The sequence below is a fragment of the Macaca thibetana genome, chromosome 11 (assembly GCF_024542745.1).
Source record: "Macaca thibetana thibetana isolate TM-01 chromosome 11, ASM2454274v1, whole genome shotgun sequence".
Classification (NCBI taxonomy): Eukaryota; Metazoa; Chordata; class Mammalia; order Primates; family Cercopithecidae; genus Macaca; species Macaca thibetana.
Window position 1 is genome coordinate 121,534,770 of NC_065588.1, and position 14,429 is coordinate 121,549,198.

At 50.5% G+C, this 14,429-nt stretch overlaps 2 protein-coding genes across 3 annotated transcripts in view; both read left to right on the forward strand.

Moving 5' to 3' along the window:
- TMEM132B (transmembrane protein 132B) overlaps positions 1–14,429 on the forward strand; it is a 1,306,862-nt gene that overhangs the window by 766,501 nt on the left and 525,932 nt on the right. The gene's annotated exons all lie outside the window — the stretch shown is intronic.
- AACS (acetoacetyl-CoA synthetase) overlaps positions 1–14,429 on the forward strand; it is an 83,810-nt gene that overhangs the window by 57,984 nt on the left and 11,397 nt on the right. For both annotated transcript variants that reach the window (XM_050747978.1, XM_050747979.1), the window contains exons 10-14: positions 74–198; positions 6,438–6,502; positions 6,635–6,757; positions 10,043–10,156; positions 11,217–11,342. In XM_050747978.1, coding sequence (XP_050603935.1) covers positions 74–198; positions 6,438–6,502; positions 6,635–6,757; positions 10,043–10,156; positions 11,217–11,342 — 553 coding nt within the window. The remainder of the gene's footprint in view (positions 1–73; positions 199–6,437; positions 6,503–6,634; positions 6,758–10,042; positions 10,157–11,216; positions 11,343–14,429) is intronic.

The window sequence follows — 14,429 nt, forward strand, 5'->3', positions numbered from 1 at the left end:
GGGAAGCTGAGCGGGCAGGGCTTGGGGGAGCTGCCTAGCGCCCACTGAAGCCGCAGCTCTCCTGTCTTTGCAGGCCGGCTGGATGATGTGGAACTGGATGGTGTCCATTCTGGCCACAGGAGCGGCCATGGTCTTGTATGATGGCTCCCCGCTGGTGCCCACGCCCAACGTGCTCTGGGACCTGGTTGACAGGATAGGGTAGGTACCAAGATGCTGTGCTCAAAGCAAGGGACAGGCAGCACCGGGAAGGCTCCTTGGGATCAAATGCAGAGTCCTGCCTGCCTTCGGGGCAGTCTCCGGAATGCTCTGCCTTTGTGGACGCCCCCTCTCCAAGAGGAGGGTGTGGGAGGTGCCAGAAGCAGAAGGTGAAACTGTTAAGAAGGGAGGGACGCCAAGGGCCAGGGCTCTTCCCTTCAGAGTGAGGACTGAGAAAAATCCTATGGGCAGCGTGCAATCTCATTTCTTTTAAGAATCTATTTCTATTTTTAGGATTACTTTTTAGTAGAAATTGTATGTATCGTAAGGCACGCAGGATGGTATTTTGCTGTGTATACACGTAGTGAAATGAGTACTGCAGTCAGGCAAATTCGCATTTGCATCTCCTCACACAGTTACCTTTTTGTTTTTAGCAAGGAGAGCACCTGAAATGGACTCTCTTATCAAAGTTCCAGCACTTACACAGTACAGTGTTGTCAGCTGCAGTCATTGGGCTGTGCATTGATCTTATTTCTCTAGTTGTGGCATTTCCCAGCAAAAGGAGGAAAACTGAGGGCCGCTTAGAGTCCTGTTTCACACAGGTTCTGCAGACTCAGGAGTGAGATTGTATTCATCCATTTTCATACTGCTATGAAGAAATACCCGACAGTGGGTAATTTATAAAGAAAAAGGTTGAATGGACTCAGAGTTTCACGTGGCTGGGGAGGCCTCACAATCATGATGGAAAGTGAATGAGGAGCAAAGGCATGTCTTACATGGCAACAGGCAAGAGAGCATGTGCAGGAGAACTGTCCTTTATAAAACCATCAGATCTCGTGAGACTTACTCACTATCGAGAGAGCAGCTCGGGAAAAACCTGCCACCATGATTCAATTACCTCCCACTAGGTCCCTCCTACGACACGCAGGGATTATAGGAGCTACAGTTCAAGATGAGATTTGGGTGGGGACAGCTAAAACATATCAGAGATGAAGTGAGGTGAAGGCCGAATGCACAGGGGAGGTGTGTGGATAAGTTCGTGAGGGGTGGGTGCAGAACCTGTGACTGGGGGGGCTGTGTTTGGATTTCCTGCCACCTTTCTCCTGAGCCCATTGGCAGAAGGAGAGCTCTGTTTGTCCCTAGTCATCCCTGGGGGCTGGCAGCCACCTGTCTTCTAGGGTCGCCTCATCATAACTGCACTGAGTGCTTCCTGGGGCCCCTGGAGGTGGTCACTTCTTTCCTGTGGTCCTGGCTGGATAGTAGACAGGAATCCTATGAGCAGTGGCAGGAGCCAGTTAGGAGAGACACACTGGGTACCCTCCTGGTGCCTGAGAATTATGCAAATGGGGATAGGTGCAGGGGTCCCTGCTGCTGCCCCCCGCCCCCATCATCATCATCATTAGAAGGCGTCAGGAGATCCAGTCTCTTTAGCACTTTGCTGATGAATTAATCACAACTGGCTAGCGTGTTCTGGCCACGGTGGTCTTGGTCACCCTTGGCCTAATGACAGTGTTTCTAGAGATAAGAATATAGAAGTCGCCAGAGCTCCAGGGGCCCAGAAACAACCATGCTCTGAAGTGTCTTAATTACTCCATGTCTGAATCTGTTCATGGGGCGAACAGGAGCCACTCATGTTTTTAAATCCTTGGCCATTAACATTTTAATTATAACTTGGCCTGGGTAATATTTAAATCCTGACATTTGGCTCACAATCTTAGTGAGGAAGGCTATTTCCTAATGAGATGGTTTCCAGCAAAAGGTTAATCAAATCCCTGGGAACTTCAGATGGCTTTAGAATCTTTACCCTTTTACCCTCAAGCCAGGCTCCAGGTGGAGGAACTTTTATTGGTGTGTTGGAGAGGCATGCACTGGGTCGGGGGTTACTGGAGGAGGGGTGGAGAGGGAAATGTACATCATTGGGGCCCGGTGCTAATGAGATCCAGGGATGAAGTGTCCCAGGGAGACTCTGCTCTGTGTATGCATGGGTGTGAGTCTGCGTGTGTGCACAAGTGTATGTGAAAGTGTGTGTGCGTGTGCATGGAGCGTGATCATGTGAAAGGGAGTGTGGGAGTGCATATGTGCATGAGTGTGCACATACATGTGAGAGTGCAAGTGAGCGCATGGATGTGTGTGCATGTATAGGTGGGTGTGTGTGTGCATGCAGCTGTGAATGTTTGCTGTACGTGTGGATGCACGTGTGCCTTGTGTATGTGTGCATGTGCCTGTGCGCACGCGTACATGTGCGAGTGTTCACAGCATGGTGGCTGGTTCCGTGCCATAATCACGGGCCCTAGGTTGGCCAGAGCACTGAGGCTGACTGAGGTGTGGTCATGCTGTCACAGGGCTTCCTCTGGAAGTGGCCTTTGCCCTGCCTGGGAGAGCCTCCTGTGCAGTTTGGCGAGGCAGGTGTGACTCGGCACCTGGGCAGGGGCTGCCGGTGAGGGGCTCTTGGAAGGATGCGGGCCTTAAACCACTGCACTGGTCGCCACCAGCAGTGAGAGGGAGCGGTGCTGGGAGGGAAGGACACTTCAGCTCGGTTCTGTCCACCTCCTGGAAACTGAATGCTGTGCAGCAGTTGAAAGCAGTCACGGCAAACCCTGTTTTGTGGCAAGAGGTGCGCGGGGCAGGCACAGTCCTCGTGGTGCTGTCTCAGTGCCTCTGCTTAAAACCCACATCTGTTAGTAAATGTGGGGGGAGATCTCTATTGATTACCGGCATGTCAGCTCCTAGCCTTATTGACACCTTTGATCAAAGAGCATTTATTTTGTAGCCACAGACAAGATAATTTTAAAAGGTGAATTTTCTTCTTCACAGGGGTGTGTTTCTGGGTTCTAGTGAGGGGACTATTCTGGATGGAATTAGGGCCAGAACCCTGGGGACTCTGTCCAGTTTGCTAGTAGCGGGGCAGGCGTGGACGTTGTCTGGGTTGCCCGGTTTTGCCTGTCTCTGAATGGGGCCATTGTCTAAGGTGGTTCTAGAGGGCAGGGGCCTTGCGGGTGAGCAGGCTTGTCCTTCTAAGGAAGTGCATGGGTTGGACGGCACTTTGCCAGGATCTACACCCAGTGTGTGCTGGACTGCGTGCTGTGAGCCAAGCTCCCTGCTGGGTCCTGGGAGCTACACAGCAGCGACCAGGGGCCAGCACGCTCTGTCCTCATGGGGCTGGTACTGGGAGGGGGAAGGTAAGGAAAAGAGAGGCCAACCTCGGGCTCTGAGGAGTGCCGTCAGTGACCTGGGGTCAGGGAGTCCTCAAGAGGTCTTGACATTTGGGCTGAGGCTGGAAGGTTCAGGAACTACTTTTGCACAAGTGGGGACGTGTGCTTCCGGCAGAGGGAACCACCAGGAGGTGGGCCTAAGATCCACGTGTTGTGGAAGCTGGAAGGGGCCTGCTGTGGCCCGAGTGTGAAGAGTTGATGAGGGGCGGGGGGCGGGGGTAGAGTCGGAGGGGCGGGGACTTTTGGGGCTGCTTGAAGGGTGAGTTTTTCCCCGAGTGGAATGGAAGAGCAGTGGACACTGAATCATGAGAACACGGATCTGGTTCATGTTATTAAAAGGGCAGTGTAGGCCGGGCGTGGTGGCTCACGCCTGTAATCCCAGCACTTTGGAAGGCTGAGGTGGGCGGATCATGATGTCAGGAGTTCGAGACCAGCCTGGCCAACATGGTGAAACCCCATCTCTACTAAAAATACAAAAAATACAAAAATTAGCCAGGTGTGGTGGTGCAGGCCTGTAATCCCAGCTACTTGGGAGGCTGAGGCAGGAGGATCACTTGAACCCTGGAGGCAGATGTTGCAGTGAGCTGAGATCGCCCCGCTGTACTCCAGCCTGAGTGACACAGAGAGACTCCATCTCAGAAACAAAACAAACAAACCAACAGAAAAGGGCGGTGTAGCGCCTGAGCGAAGAGAGCATTGCCAGGGCAGGGGCAGGGGTAGAAGCTGAGAGACTGAGATTGCTGAGCCCACAGGCGCAGTGGCATCCCTGGAGGGGCTGCCTGTGGGCTGATCCACACTTGGCTCCGCACAGGGCTCCGGGCAGTCGTGGGCACTGGGTCCCAACGGTTTAGGGCCCTGACGGTGTCTCATGCTTTTGTGCAGCGACCCTTACAGTACTTGCTAGAAATAAGACGTGGCATGAGTGCCTGCAGGTGGGCTCCCGTGCTTCCAAGAGCTGAATGGTATTGAATTTCCTAACCCTCTTACGTGCACCCTGGAGATAGATGGAGGACTTTGCTGTTTCTTCAGACAAGCAGGGCTGTGACTCACAGGCCGGAGAGCACCACCTCCGAGTGCTGGCGGAGCCTCACCAAGATCAGGGTTTACAGAGTCTTGCCTGCCCTTAGATGCACTTTAAAATCACAGAAAGCCTTCGAGTTTTCTGGGGGTGGGCAGTAGGGGGATTGCACAAAACCCCTGTGTTGTTTGGGCGTGCCTGTTGATTAAACAGCTTTGTACCTGTAGCTGGAGGCGGTCACTGCTGCTCAGGGCCGGGTGATCACCATTAGAGTCATGAGGTCTCCATCCTCTGTTAGTGATACTTGCAAAGGGAGTGACACCTTAATCCTTGGCTATGATGTTGAAGTAGTTAATCAAACTCTGAGTTTATGAAAGAAGCATGGGGGACAGTGGGAGGAGCTAGTCTCCCTCCCCGAAAACTCCAGCCATCTCTAGGGTACAGTGCTGGCTTTGTTGGTGGCAGGGTGGGTCTGGGGAAGTAAGAGAATGAAGGTGTGGGAGGTGGAAGGACCATGGTAACCTGCCTCCTTGAGTGGAAGGAGACCCACCCTGCCATTGCCTTAGCCACACCCAGCCCAGCCAGCCCTGCATTCCGGGGTGTTCTGTGCCATGTTGCCTCGTGGCTTCAGACAGCAAGTGCCATGACAGTCTTCCTTGGGATGAGTCTCTCCACCGGATGTGCAGGAGTGAGGTTCTACTGCCCAGAGTGACCCAGGAGAGTCTGACTCTCACAGCCTCCTCTAGGCCCCGAAGAGAACAGTGTTCTTTAGTTGGGCCGACTGAGTTTACATGTGAAGGGCCACCTGGCTGGAAGAAAAGCTGAGGAAGGAAATAGCATGTTAGACAGGTCTGCCCTTGAAAACGCAGTGATGTATATTCAGCAGCGTGTGTCGTTCTGTGAGCACAAATGCATAGAACTGTGGATTCTGAACATTCAAGAAGAGCTTCACTTTTCTGAGTTTCATAAAAATGTGAACTTGTTTAAAAAAAGGGGATGGGGGCCGGGCGCGGTGGCTCAAGCCTGTAATCCCAGCACTTTGGGAGGCCGAGACGGGCGGATCACTAGGTCAGGAGATCGAGACCATCCTGGCTAACACGGTGAAACCCCATCTCTACTAAAAAATACAAAAAACTAGCCGGGCGAGGTGGCGGGCGCCTGTAGTCCCAGCTACTCAGGAGGCTGAGGCAGGAGAATGGCGTGAACCCAGGAGGCGGAGCTTGCAGTGAGCTGAGATCCGGCCACTGCACTCCAGCCTGGGCGACAGAGCGAGACTCCGTCTCAAAAAAAAAAAAAAAAAAAAAAAAGGGGGGGGGGATGGGTGGAGAGTTTCAAGTATGGCACATGTTTTAACAAATGAAAAATTGTCCCAGCACTTTGGGAGGCCAAAGCAGGAGGATCACTTGAGCCCAGGAGTTCAAGACCAGCCTGGCAACATAGCAAGACCCTGTCTCTTACCTGGGCGTGGTGGCATACACTGGTAGCTCTAGCTACTTGGGAGGCTGAGGTGGGAGAATCACTTGAGCCCGGGAGTTGGACGCTGCAGTGAGCTGTGATTGCACCACTGCACTCCAGGCTGGGCAACAGAAGGAGGTTCTGTCTAAAAAAAATAATTATAATAATTCTGTAACCCTCTCTTCATTGGTGAATGAATGTGTGAGGATAGAATTTGAGGGGACTTGATTTTATGGCTTCCTTTGATCCCCCAAGATAAAATACTCTGCAGTTGGGAAGGTAATGGGTTCAGGTGAGCTGCTGTTGTATGTGAAGCCTCGTGGTAAAGGGAACCGGCCCTGCGTGCTGGAATCAGCATAAAGAGCAGTCAGGTGCGCTTGTGAGCAAGGCAGGTGCCGTGACTCAGACTTGAGTAAACACGAAGTATGAGTTCAACCCAGAAAACTGCTCTCTCTTGGGTTTTGCAAACTTTTCAGAAATAAATCCCTAACTTTAGAAAGCTTTGGTACAAGAGCCTTGAAGGGTTTCTGGTGTTTTCTTTCCCGCCTGCACCCTAGTATCACTGTCCTGGTAACTGGGGCCAAGTGGCTGTCGGTGCTGGAAGAGAAGGCCATGAAGCCGGGTGAGTATGCCTCTTTAATATTCATTCCCCATACTGCCAATCAAGGAAATTAAATCCATCCTATTTTCTGCTTGCGCGTGAGGCTTCAGGCACTGGGTTTAGTTTTAATCTTTTGGTGATTGTTCGCCCCAGTGGAAACCCACAGTCTTCAGATGCTCCACACGATCCTGTCCACTGGCTCCCCACTGAAAGCCCAGAGCTACGAGTATGTCTACAGGTGCATCAAGAGCAGCATCCTCCTGGGCTCCATCTCAGGTACGACCCCAGGGGGGATGGTTCTTCCAGCCATCCCCGCCGGCCCCATAAGTATGCACACCTCTGCCCAGTGCTTGGATTCATCCCAAGGACACAGTCCACTGGGCAGCCAATACACACAATGCCTTCTCATTATAATCTGAGGCAGTGATGCTTCACGAAGTCACTGTGAACTCTGAGTCAGCCCATACAGAACCCTCGCTCCTGGGGGAAATACATGTATATACACACACCTCTCACATCGATTATAGTCTTAAAATCCAAAACAATACATCTTGGTAGGTTCTATATATATATATATATTTTTTTTTTTTTTGAGACGGAGTCTTGCTCTGTCGCCCAGGCTGGAGTGCAGTGGCCGGATCTCAGCTCACTGCAAGCTCTGCCTCCCGGGTTCACACCATTCTCCTGCCTCAGCCTCCCGAGTAGCTGGGATTACAGGCGCCCGCCACCTCGCCCGGCTAGTTTTTTTTTTTTTTGTATTTTTAGTAGAGACGGGATTTCACCGTGTTAGCCAGGGTGGTCTTGATCTCCTGACCTCGTGATCTGCCCGTCTCGGCCTCCCAAAGTGCTGGGATTACAGGCTTGAGCCACCGCGCCCGGCCAGGTTCTGTATTTTTTATCTTGCAAAAGGGAAAATGCAGTTCAGAAGCATTCAGTGACTTGCCCAAGGCCACCCCACTGTCAGATGCCAGAGCTGCGATGCCAAGCCCAGGAACAGAGCACCCTAACCCACCCTGCCCCAGTCTCCTGCGTGTGAGAGCAAGGCAGGGAGGCCGTGTTGCCTCGTGTGACCTCGGTGGGAATGTGCCTGGGTGACTTCGGGTTTTCACTGCTCTGCAGTGTCTGAGAGTGACCGCAGAAGCTCCAGATTATAGATCTGGAGGTTACACATACATTTTAGTGAGTAGGCAAATTCCCAAAACCAGAATCCGCAAATAGTGAGAATCCACTGTATGGAAGGACAAATATTGCAACATTGTTTATATAAGTAAAAAATAGATGCTACCTGTATGCACAGCAAAAGGAAATTGATTGAATAATTTAGGGCACATTCTTAATTTATGAAGCTATTAGAAGTGAAGAAATACACTGATGGACATTGAAACATGGTCATGATGAGTGAAAAAATCAGATTGCAGAATTACAAGGTGCGGTCATTTTTGCAGGTGAAAAACAGGAATATATGGATGCGTACATGCACACTTGTGTGTGTATAATATGAGTGTATTATATGTGGATTCCAAGTGAAAAAAATTTTTTTTTTGAGAGAGTCTTGCACTGTCAGCCAGGTTGGAGTGCAGTGGGTGCGACCTCAGCTCACTGCAACCTCCACCTCCTGGGTTCAAGCAGTTCTCGTGCCCCAACCTCCCGAGTAGCTGGGATTACAGGCATGTGCCACCATGCTCAGCTAATTTTTCTATATTTTTAATAGAAATGGGGTTTCACCATGTTGGTCAGGCTGATCTCGAATTCCTGACCTCAGGTGATCCACCCACCTTGGCCTCCCAAAGTGCTGGGATTACAGGCGTGAGCCACTGTGTCTGGCCCCCAAGTGCATTTTTTCTCATAACTTTTTTCTTAACATAAAATCGTGCTTTAGAACTTGGTTCATGCACATGGTAAAAAAAATTCAGAGTACACAAAGGTATTCTCATTGCTGCTGTCCTCCTTCCCCAAGGAAGCCGATGTCGTTTCCTTCAGAGATGTTCTGTGCGTAGGTGAGTGTGTGTGCTTGAGTGTGTGTTTGTGAGTGTGTGTAAATGGGGTGAGAGCACCCCCTTTTTACACAGATGTAGTTTAGGGTACACACCTCAATTCCCCTTCATGTGACTTAAGAGTTGATTCCTTTGCTGCCCATAGAAATCTTTGGGTCACTTTTTTTTTTTTTTTTAAAGACAGGGTTTTGCTCTGTTGCCCAGGCTGGAGTGCACAGTGACATGATCATGGCTCACTGTAGCCTCCACCTCCCGGGCTCAAGTGATCCTCCCACCTCAGCCTCCTGAAGAGCTAGGACCACAGGTGTACGCCACCATGCTCAGCTGTGTTTTTTTATTTTTTGTAGAGATGGGGTTCCACCATGTTGCCCAGGCTGTTGAACTCCTAAGCTCAAGTGATCCTCCCACCTTGGCCTCCCAAAGTGATGGGATTACAGGCATGAGCCACCGTGCCTGGCCTGGGTCACTTTTATTTTATTTTTTTACACATTTGTAGTTCTGATTTTTCTCCTTGTGATTTAAAAACATACTCTCAAAGCACCTCTTTAAGAGGTGCCATTTGCCCGAAGCCTGAGGCCGACCCCCCAACCTTCCTCCCCACCGTTGGTTCCTCAGCCTGAGACGGGGGGTCTGAGACATTCCCACCAGCAGGGAGAGCAGCAGGAAGGAGGTCAGGAGCCCTGCTCAGATCTCGATGGTGGCAGAAACGAACGTGACTCGCTCATTGTCTTGGGACACGTCAGTCAGTGACATGAAATGGCAGAGAAGACATCACATTTTATTCGCTGCCTGAAGAAAGAAAGAAAATCACACTCCACGGTCTTGCAGCTGGGAACTTTTTTTTTCTTTTTTCTTTTTTTTTTTTTTTTTGAGATAGAATCTTGCTCTGTCGCCCAGGCTGGAGTGCAGTGGTACAGTCTTGGCTCACTGCAACCTCTGCCTCCTGGGTTCAAGTGATTCTTGTGCCTCAGCCTCCTAAGTAGCTGGATTTACAGGCACGTGCCACCACACCCGGCTAATTTTTTGTATTTTTAGTAGAGATGGGGTCTCGCCATGTCGCCCAGGCTTGTCTCGAACTCCTGAGCTCAGGCAATCCGCCCACCTTGGCCTCCCAATGTGCTAGGATTATAGGCGTGAGCCACTGCGCCCGGCCACATTTCTGTTTTTCCAACCATTAAGTCCACGTAAACCACGGCACTCGAGCCTTCCCATGTCACGGGTCCGCCTAGGCAGTGCCTGCCAGGTGGATATCACAGGCAAAGCTTCCATTTTCTACGATCCTGAGTCTTGAATTTCAGCGTGACCACAGGAGGTCATTTACTTAGTGGATCCTCTAGCAGGAAGGCTCGGCCAAAACGTCAATTACCAGATGGGGGTTCATTCCAAATTCCGTATCACCTCTCCCACTGCTCCCTGAAGAGAAGCCCCACCTGTCTGGGATGTTGTAGTGTGTGTCTGGGAGACTAGATCTTTGTCCTCTTGGCACTTTCTCCTTTGTTGCTCACTAATTTAATGCAATTTGTCTGGGGCTTCTGAATTTTGAATCTCCCTTTGCCATTGCTTACAGGAGGCACCGACATCATCTCCTGCTTCATGGGCCACAATTTTTCTCTTCCTGTGTATAAAGGGGAGATTCAGGCCCGGAACCTGGGCATGGCCGTGGAGGCGTGGAATGAGGAAGGTGATGGCTCCGCCAACTGTTTCTTTCTGTGATTAGGCGTGAGTTGGGAGCTTGGGAGCGCTCGGATGTGTAACTTTGCTTGGTGATAGTTCTCCAAAACAGCCCTCGGAGGGGAGGCCCCTGTCACTTGCATTGTGATGTCCTTTCCCCGCAGCTTGGCCTAACACCCACCGGGCTCCTGATCCCCAGCCCCTGAGAGGTCAGGGTTGAGCTGGAGGACAGGTGGAGACCTGTGTGCTCGGGCACGGTGGGCAGCTGGGTGGTCGCTGCGCTGCATCCGAACCCTGGTGCTGGATACACAGGCAGCAGCCAGCTCTGAGCTTCTGAGAACCTGGTCATGAAAGGGATAGTCTCCCCGTGTGCTGGGCCTGGCAGCTAGAAATCCAGCTGTGCTAGGAGGGGTGAGCAGGGCTCAGTGCAGCTGGTCCGCAGAGCAATGCGGGAGTAGTCAGTGAAGCTGAAGATGGATACGTGCCCTGTGATCTGGGAATTCCACTCCTAGAAGACTTACTTGTGATACACGCAAGAATGTTTGTAGCCCCATGATTTGTAACGGAAAACAAAATTGGGAACAATAGAAATGTCCATCCTTGGGAAGAAGAAACTCCGTGATCACAGGTGGAGAATGACTAAGTGGTGAATATGAATGAACCACAGCGAGTCCTAGTAGCCCGAACGAGCCACCCAGATGTCATGCTGAGTGAGCACAGGAAGACGCGGGACATGTAGAAGGACAGTATGTGTGTGTTCAAAGGCATGCAGTGACGACATATGCTATTCAGGGATGCGTGTGGATGGAGCAGAAATGTTAACTCACGTGGGAATAACAAATCACTACATCCCAGACGGCGATTTTGGGGAGCACACAGGGAGGGGACTTCATCTGGGAGGAATGCATTATTAGGCTGCCATGACAGGTGTGTGGGCGTGGACCATCTCTGTACCTTTGTATATGTCTGAAATGTTGCATAATAAGTAATAGCTTAAGAAAGAGAGAGAGACAAGCCAGGGTGTGTGGCTGTGGTGTGCGTTGGGCTTATTTTTAATTCTCCCATACCAGGAAAGGCGGTCTGGGGAGAGAGCGGCGAGCTGGTGTGTACTAAGCCGATCCCTTGCCAGCCCACACACTTCTGGAATGATGAGAACGGCAACAAGTACAGGAAGGCGTATTTCTCCAAATTCCCAGGTCGGTTGGAGAGATGCAGACAGAGCTGCCCAGCCTCTGCCTTGGCTGGGCCTTCTGTGTCTAATTCTGTACCCTTGTCCCTCCCCTCCCATCCTGCCCCTCCCGTCTTCCTTCCCCCACCACCAGGGCTTGGAGAAGCTGCCTATAGCTCATTCTGCCAGTGGGGCGATAATGAATTTTTGGTCAATATCGTGTTGTCTTCAGCTTGAAGCTATCGTGTGCAACTGTAATCTGGTTTAGTTGAATCTCAGCTACCTCTGCCCAGAGCGTCTTGGCTCCAGCCCCTGCTGCTGGGAGCTGGCAGGAGCCTCTGGTTTGCATGTGGGAGGGTGGAGGGTGCAGGGCCCACTCGCTGAAACAGGGTGATGCTTGCCTGTTCAAGAGGAATGGCATGTGGAAGTGGTGTCTGGCTCGGGTCTCTTCCTTCATGTCTCTCACCATCATCCAGTCCTCATGGAGATGCTAGAGGAAGAGCGCTCTTGCGGTGGAAGGATTTACAACCCGACATGTCACTCTCACATAGACTGACACCCTTGGGTGTCATCTTTTGAGTGGTGCCTTGCCCCAAAGCAGGGAAGTCTTTTATTTAAAGCTCTGATTCCTGCCTCCCTCTAATCTTATTTCATAAGCAGTCTCGAGTTATTGCTGCTGTATAATTCATCGTTTAGCAAGCCTTCTGTTCCAGAGTTATTTATACTCAGTACTTGCTTTCTGCAGTCTCTCAAAAGGTAATCTGGTTTAGCACAGACCACGTATGGAGAATCAGAGAGCGGCAAGTGGTAGGATTTGCCAGGGATCCTTCCTGCCTTGCGTGTTTGCGTGTCACCGTAAAAGCCATTGTGCCTGGAATAGCGCCTTTCTGCGGCAGCGTGAGGCATCCCCCCAGGGGTGGCTCAGCCTCCACTGCATACCTGCTGCACCTGTGCCCCACCTTGGCTCCTGCTGTGAGCAGCTGTGTAGACAGACGAATGCAGAAAAGCAAGAGTGGATATAGAGAAACACTCTTCAGATGACCCTAAAGAGGAGGGCAGGAACCCCTGCCTTGGGAGGAGAGGCCAAAAGGATTAGAATCTCAGCTTGAGGATCCATCCAAGAAATGACTGCCCTTCATCTTCTGTAACATTGCTCTTTGAAAACTCTTTTCTGTCACTTTTTTTTTGTCACATGTGCAAGGGTTCATGTGATAGATGTCTCTCAGGATTAATTTCAGGATAATCTCTTTGAAACTGATATTACTTCTTGGAGAAGACAAGTACTTTGTGATGTGTTGTATTTCCATTTTTGCCTTGGCTGCCAGGAAACTCAGAGCTGAAATCATTGCTTTGTTTTTGTAGTCCTCTTACCTTTAGAGTAAGATTTTGCTTCTCTTTAAATAATCCTATCATGAAGTCAGTTTTACAGGTAGCTTCGTCTGATACTTCCTAGGCGTAGGTGAGAGAGATGAATAAATATGGAAAGACAAAGGCAGATCAGATAATGAGATCTGAAGCTGTTTATCATGGACAGGGTGAACACAGGCTGCACTTAGACCATTCCTCAAGCACCAGCGCTGAGAGATTCCTGGGCTGTATAGGAAATGGCGTGATGGCAAAACCAAGCAACAAGAGCAAGCCTTCCTTTCCACAACTGGGAGTGGGTTTATGGACATTGTTACCTTAAAAAATGATGCCAGGTGAAAATGTAAACAGGCCATGTGCTGGTATGGAAAGATACCCAAGAAGTTAGTAAGTGAAAATGAAAGTTTAAGAACAGAGGACAGGCCGGGCGCGGTGGCTCAAGCCTGTAATCCCAGCACTTTGGGAGGCCGAGGCGGGTGGATCACGAGGTCAGGAGATCGAGACTATCCTGGCTAACATGGTGAAACCCCGTCTCTACTAAAAATACAAAAAAAAAACTAGCCGGGCGTGGTGGCGGGCGCCTGTAGTCTCAGCTACTTGGGAGGCTGAGGCGGGAGAATGGCGTGAACCCGGGAGGCGGAGCTTGCAGTGAGCCGAGATCACGCCACTGCACTCCAGCCTGGGAGACACAGCGAGACTCCGTCTCAAAAAAAAAAAAAAAAAAAGAACAGAGGACATAGCATCCCTTTGATGTAAATTTTAATTTTTTTTTTTTTTTTTTTTTTTAAGTGACAGGGTTGCCGTCTGGCCCCAGGCTGGAGTGCAGTGGTGTGATCTCGGCTCACTGCAGCCTTGATCTCCAGGGCTCAAAGGATTCTTCTGCCTCAGCCTCCTAAATAGCTGGGACTACAGGTGTGTGCTACCATGCCTGGTTAATTTTTGTATTTTTTGTAGAGATGAGGTCTCTCTATGTTGCCCAGGCTGGTCTCGAACTCTTGAGCTCAAGCAATCCTCCTGCGTCGGCCTCCTCAAGTGCTGGGATTACTAGCATGAGCCACCACACCCAGCCTTGTGTAAATTTTAAAAGGGAAGTATATATGTGTGATTGTGTGAATAAATGAATAATAGGTGTGAATAAGGGCTTATATGAGTGGTGAGATGATGAGCCCATTTTGGTTTTCTTCAGGGCTTTTATTTTTTTGAGATGGTGTCTTGTTGCCCAGGGCTGGGGTGCAGTGGCACGATCTCGGCTTCTCCTTCAGCCTCCTGAGTAGCTGGGATTACAGGTGTGCGCCACCACACCTGGCTAATTTTTGTATTTTTAGTAGAGACGGGGTTTCACTATGTTAGCCAGGCTGGTCTCGAACTCTTGATCTTGTGATCCATCCACCTCGGCTTCCCACAGTGCTGGGATTAATAGGCATGAGCCACCATGCCCGGCCGCTTTTTGTTATTTTTAAAAACTTAATATTTTAAAAGAAAGTAAAAGGAGACTTAAGATTTAGGTCGTTGCAGATGCCACATTCCATACAGGCCTGGTCTGTTATCGGCAGTCACCTGTTCCCACCGTATTTCCACTTTTGCCTCAGCTCCCAGGAGACTCAGAGCTGAAGTCAGTGCCTTGAAGAATGAGAAGGATCTAAATCTGTTCAGTCTGCTGTAGAAAGGAAGACATAGCTTCTGTAGCTTTGTTTTGCCATCAAGCCGCTTCCTTTTTGGTGCCCTGGAGCCAGCCACTAGTGGATTCCTC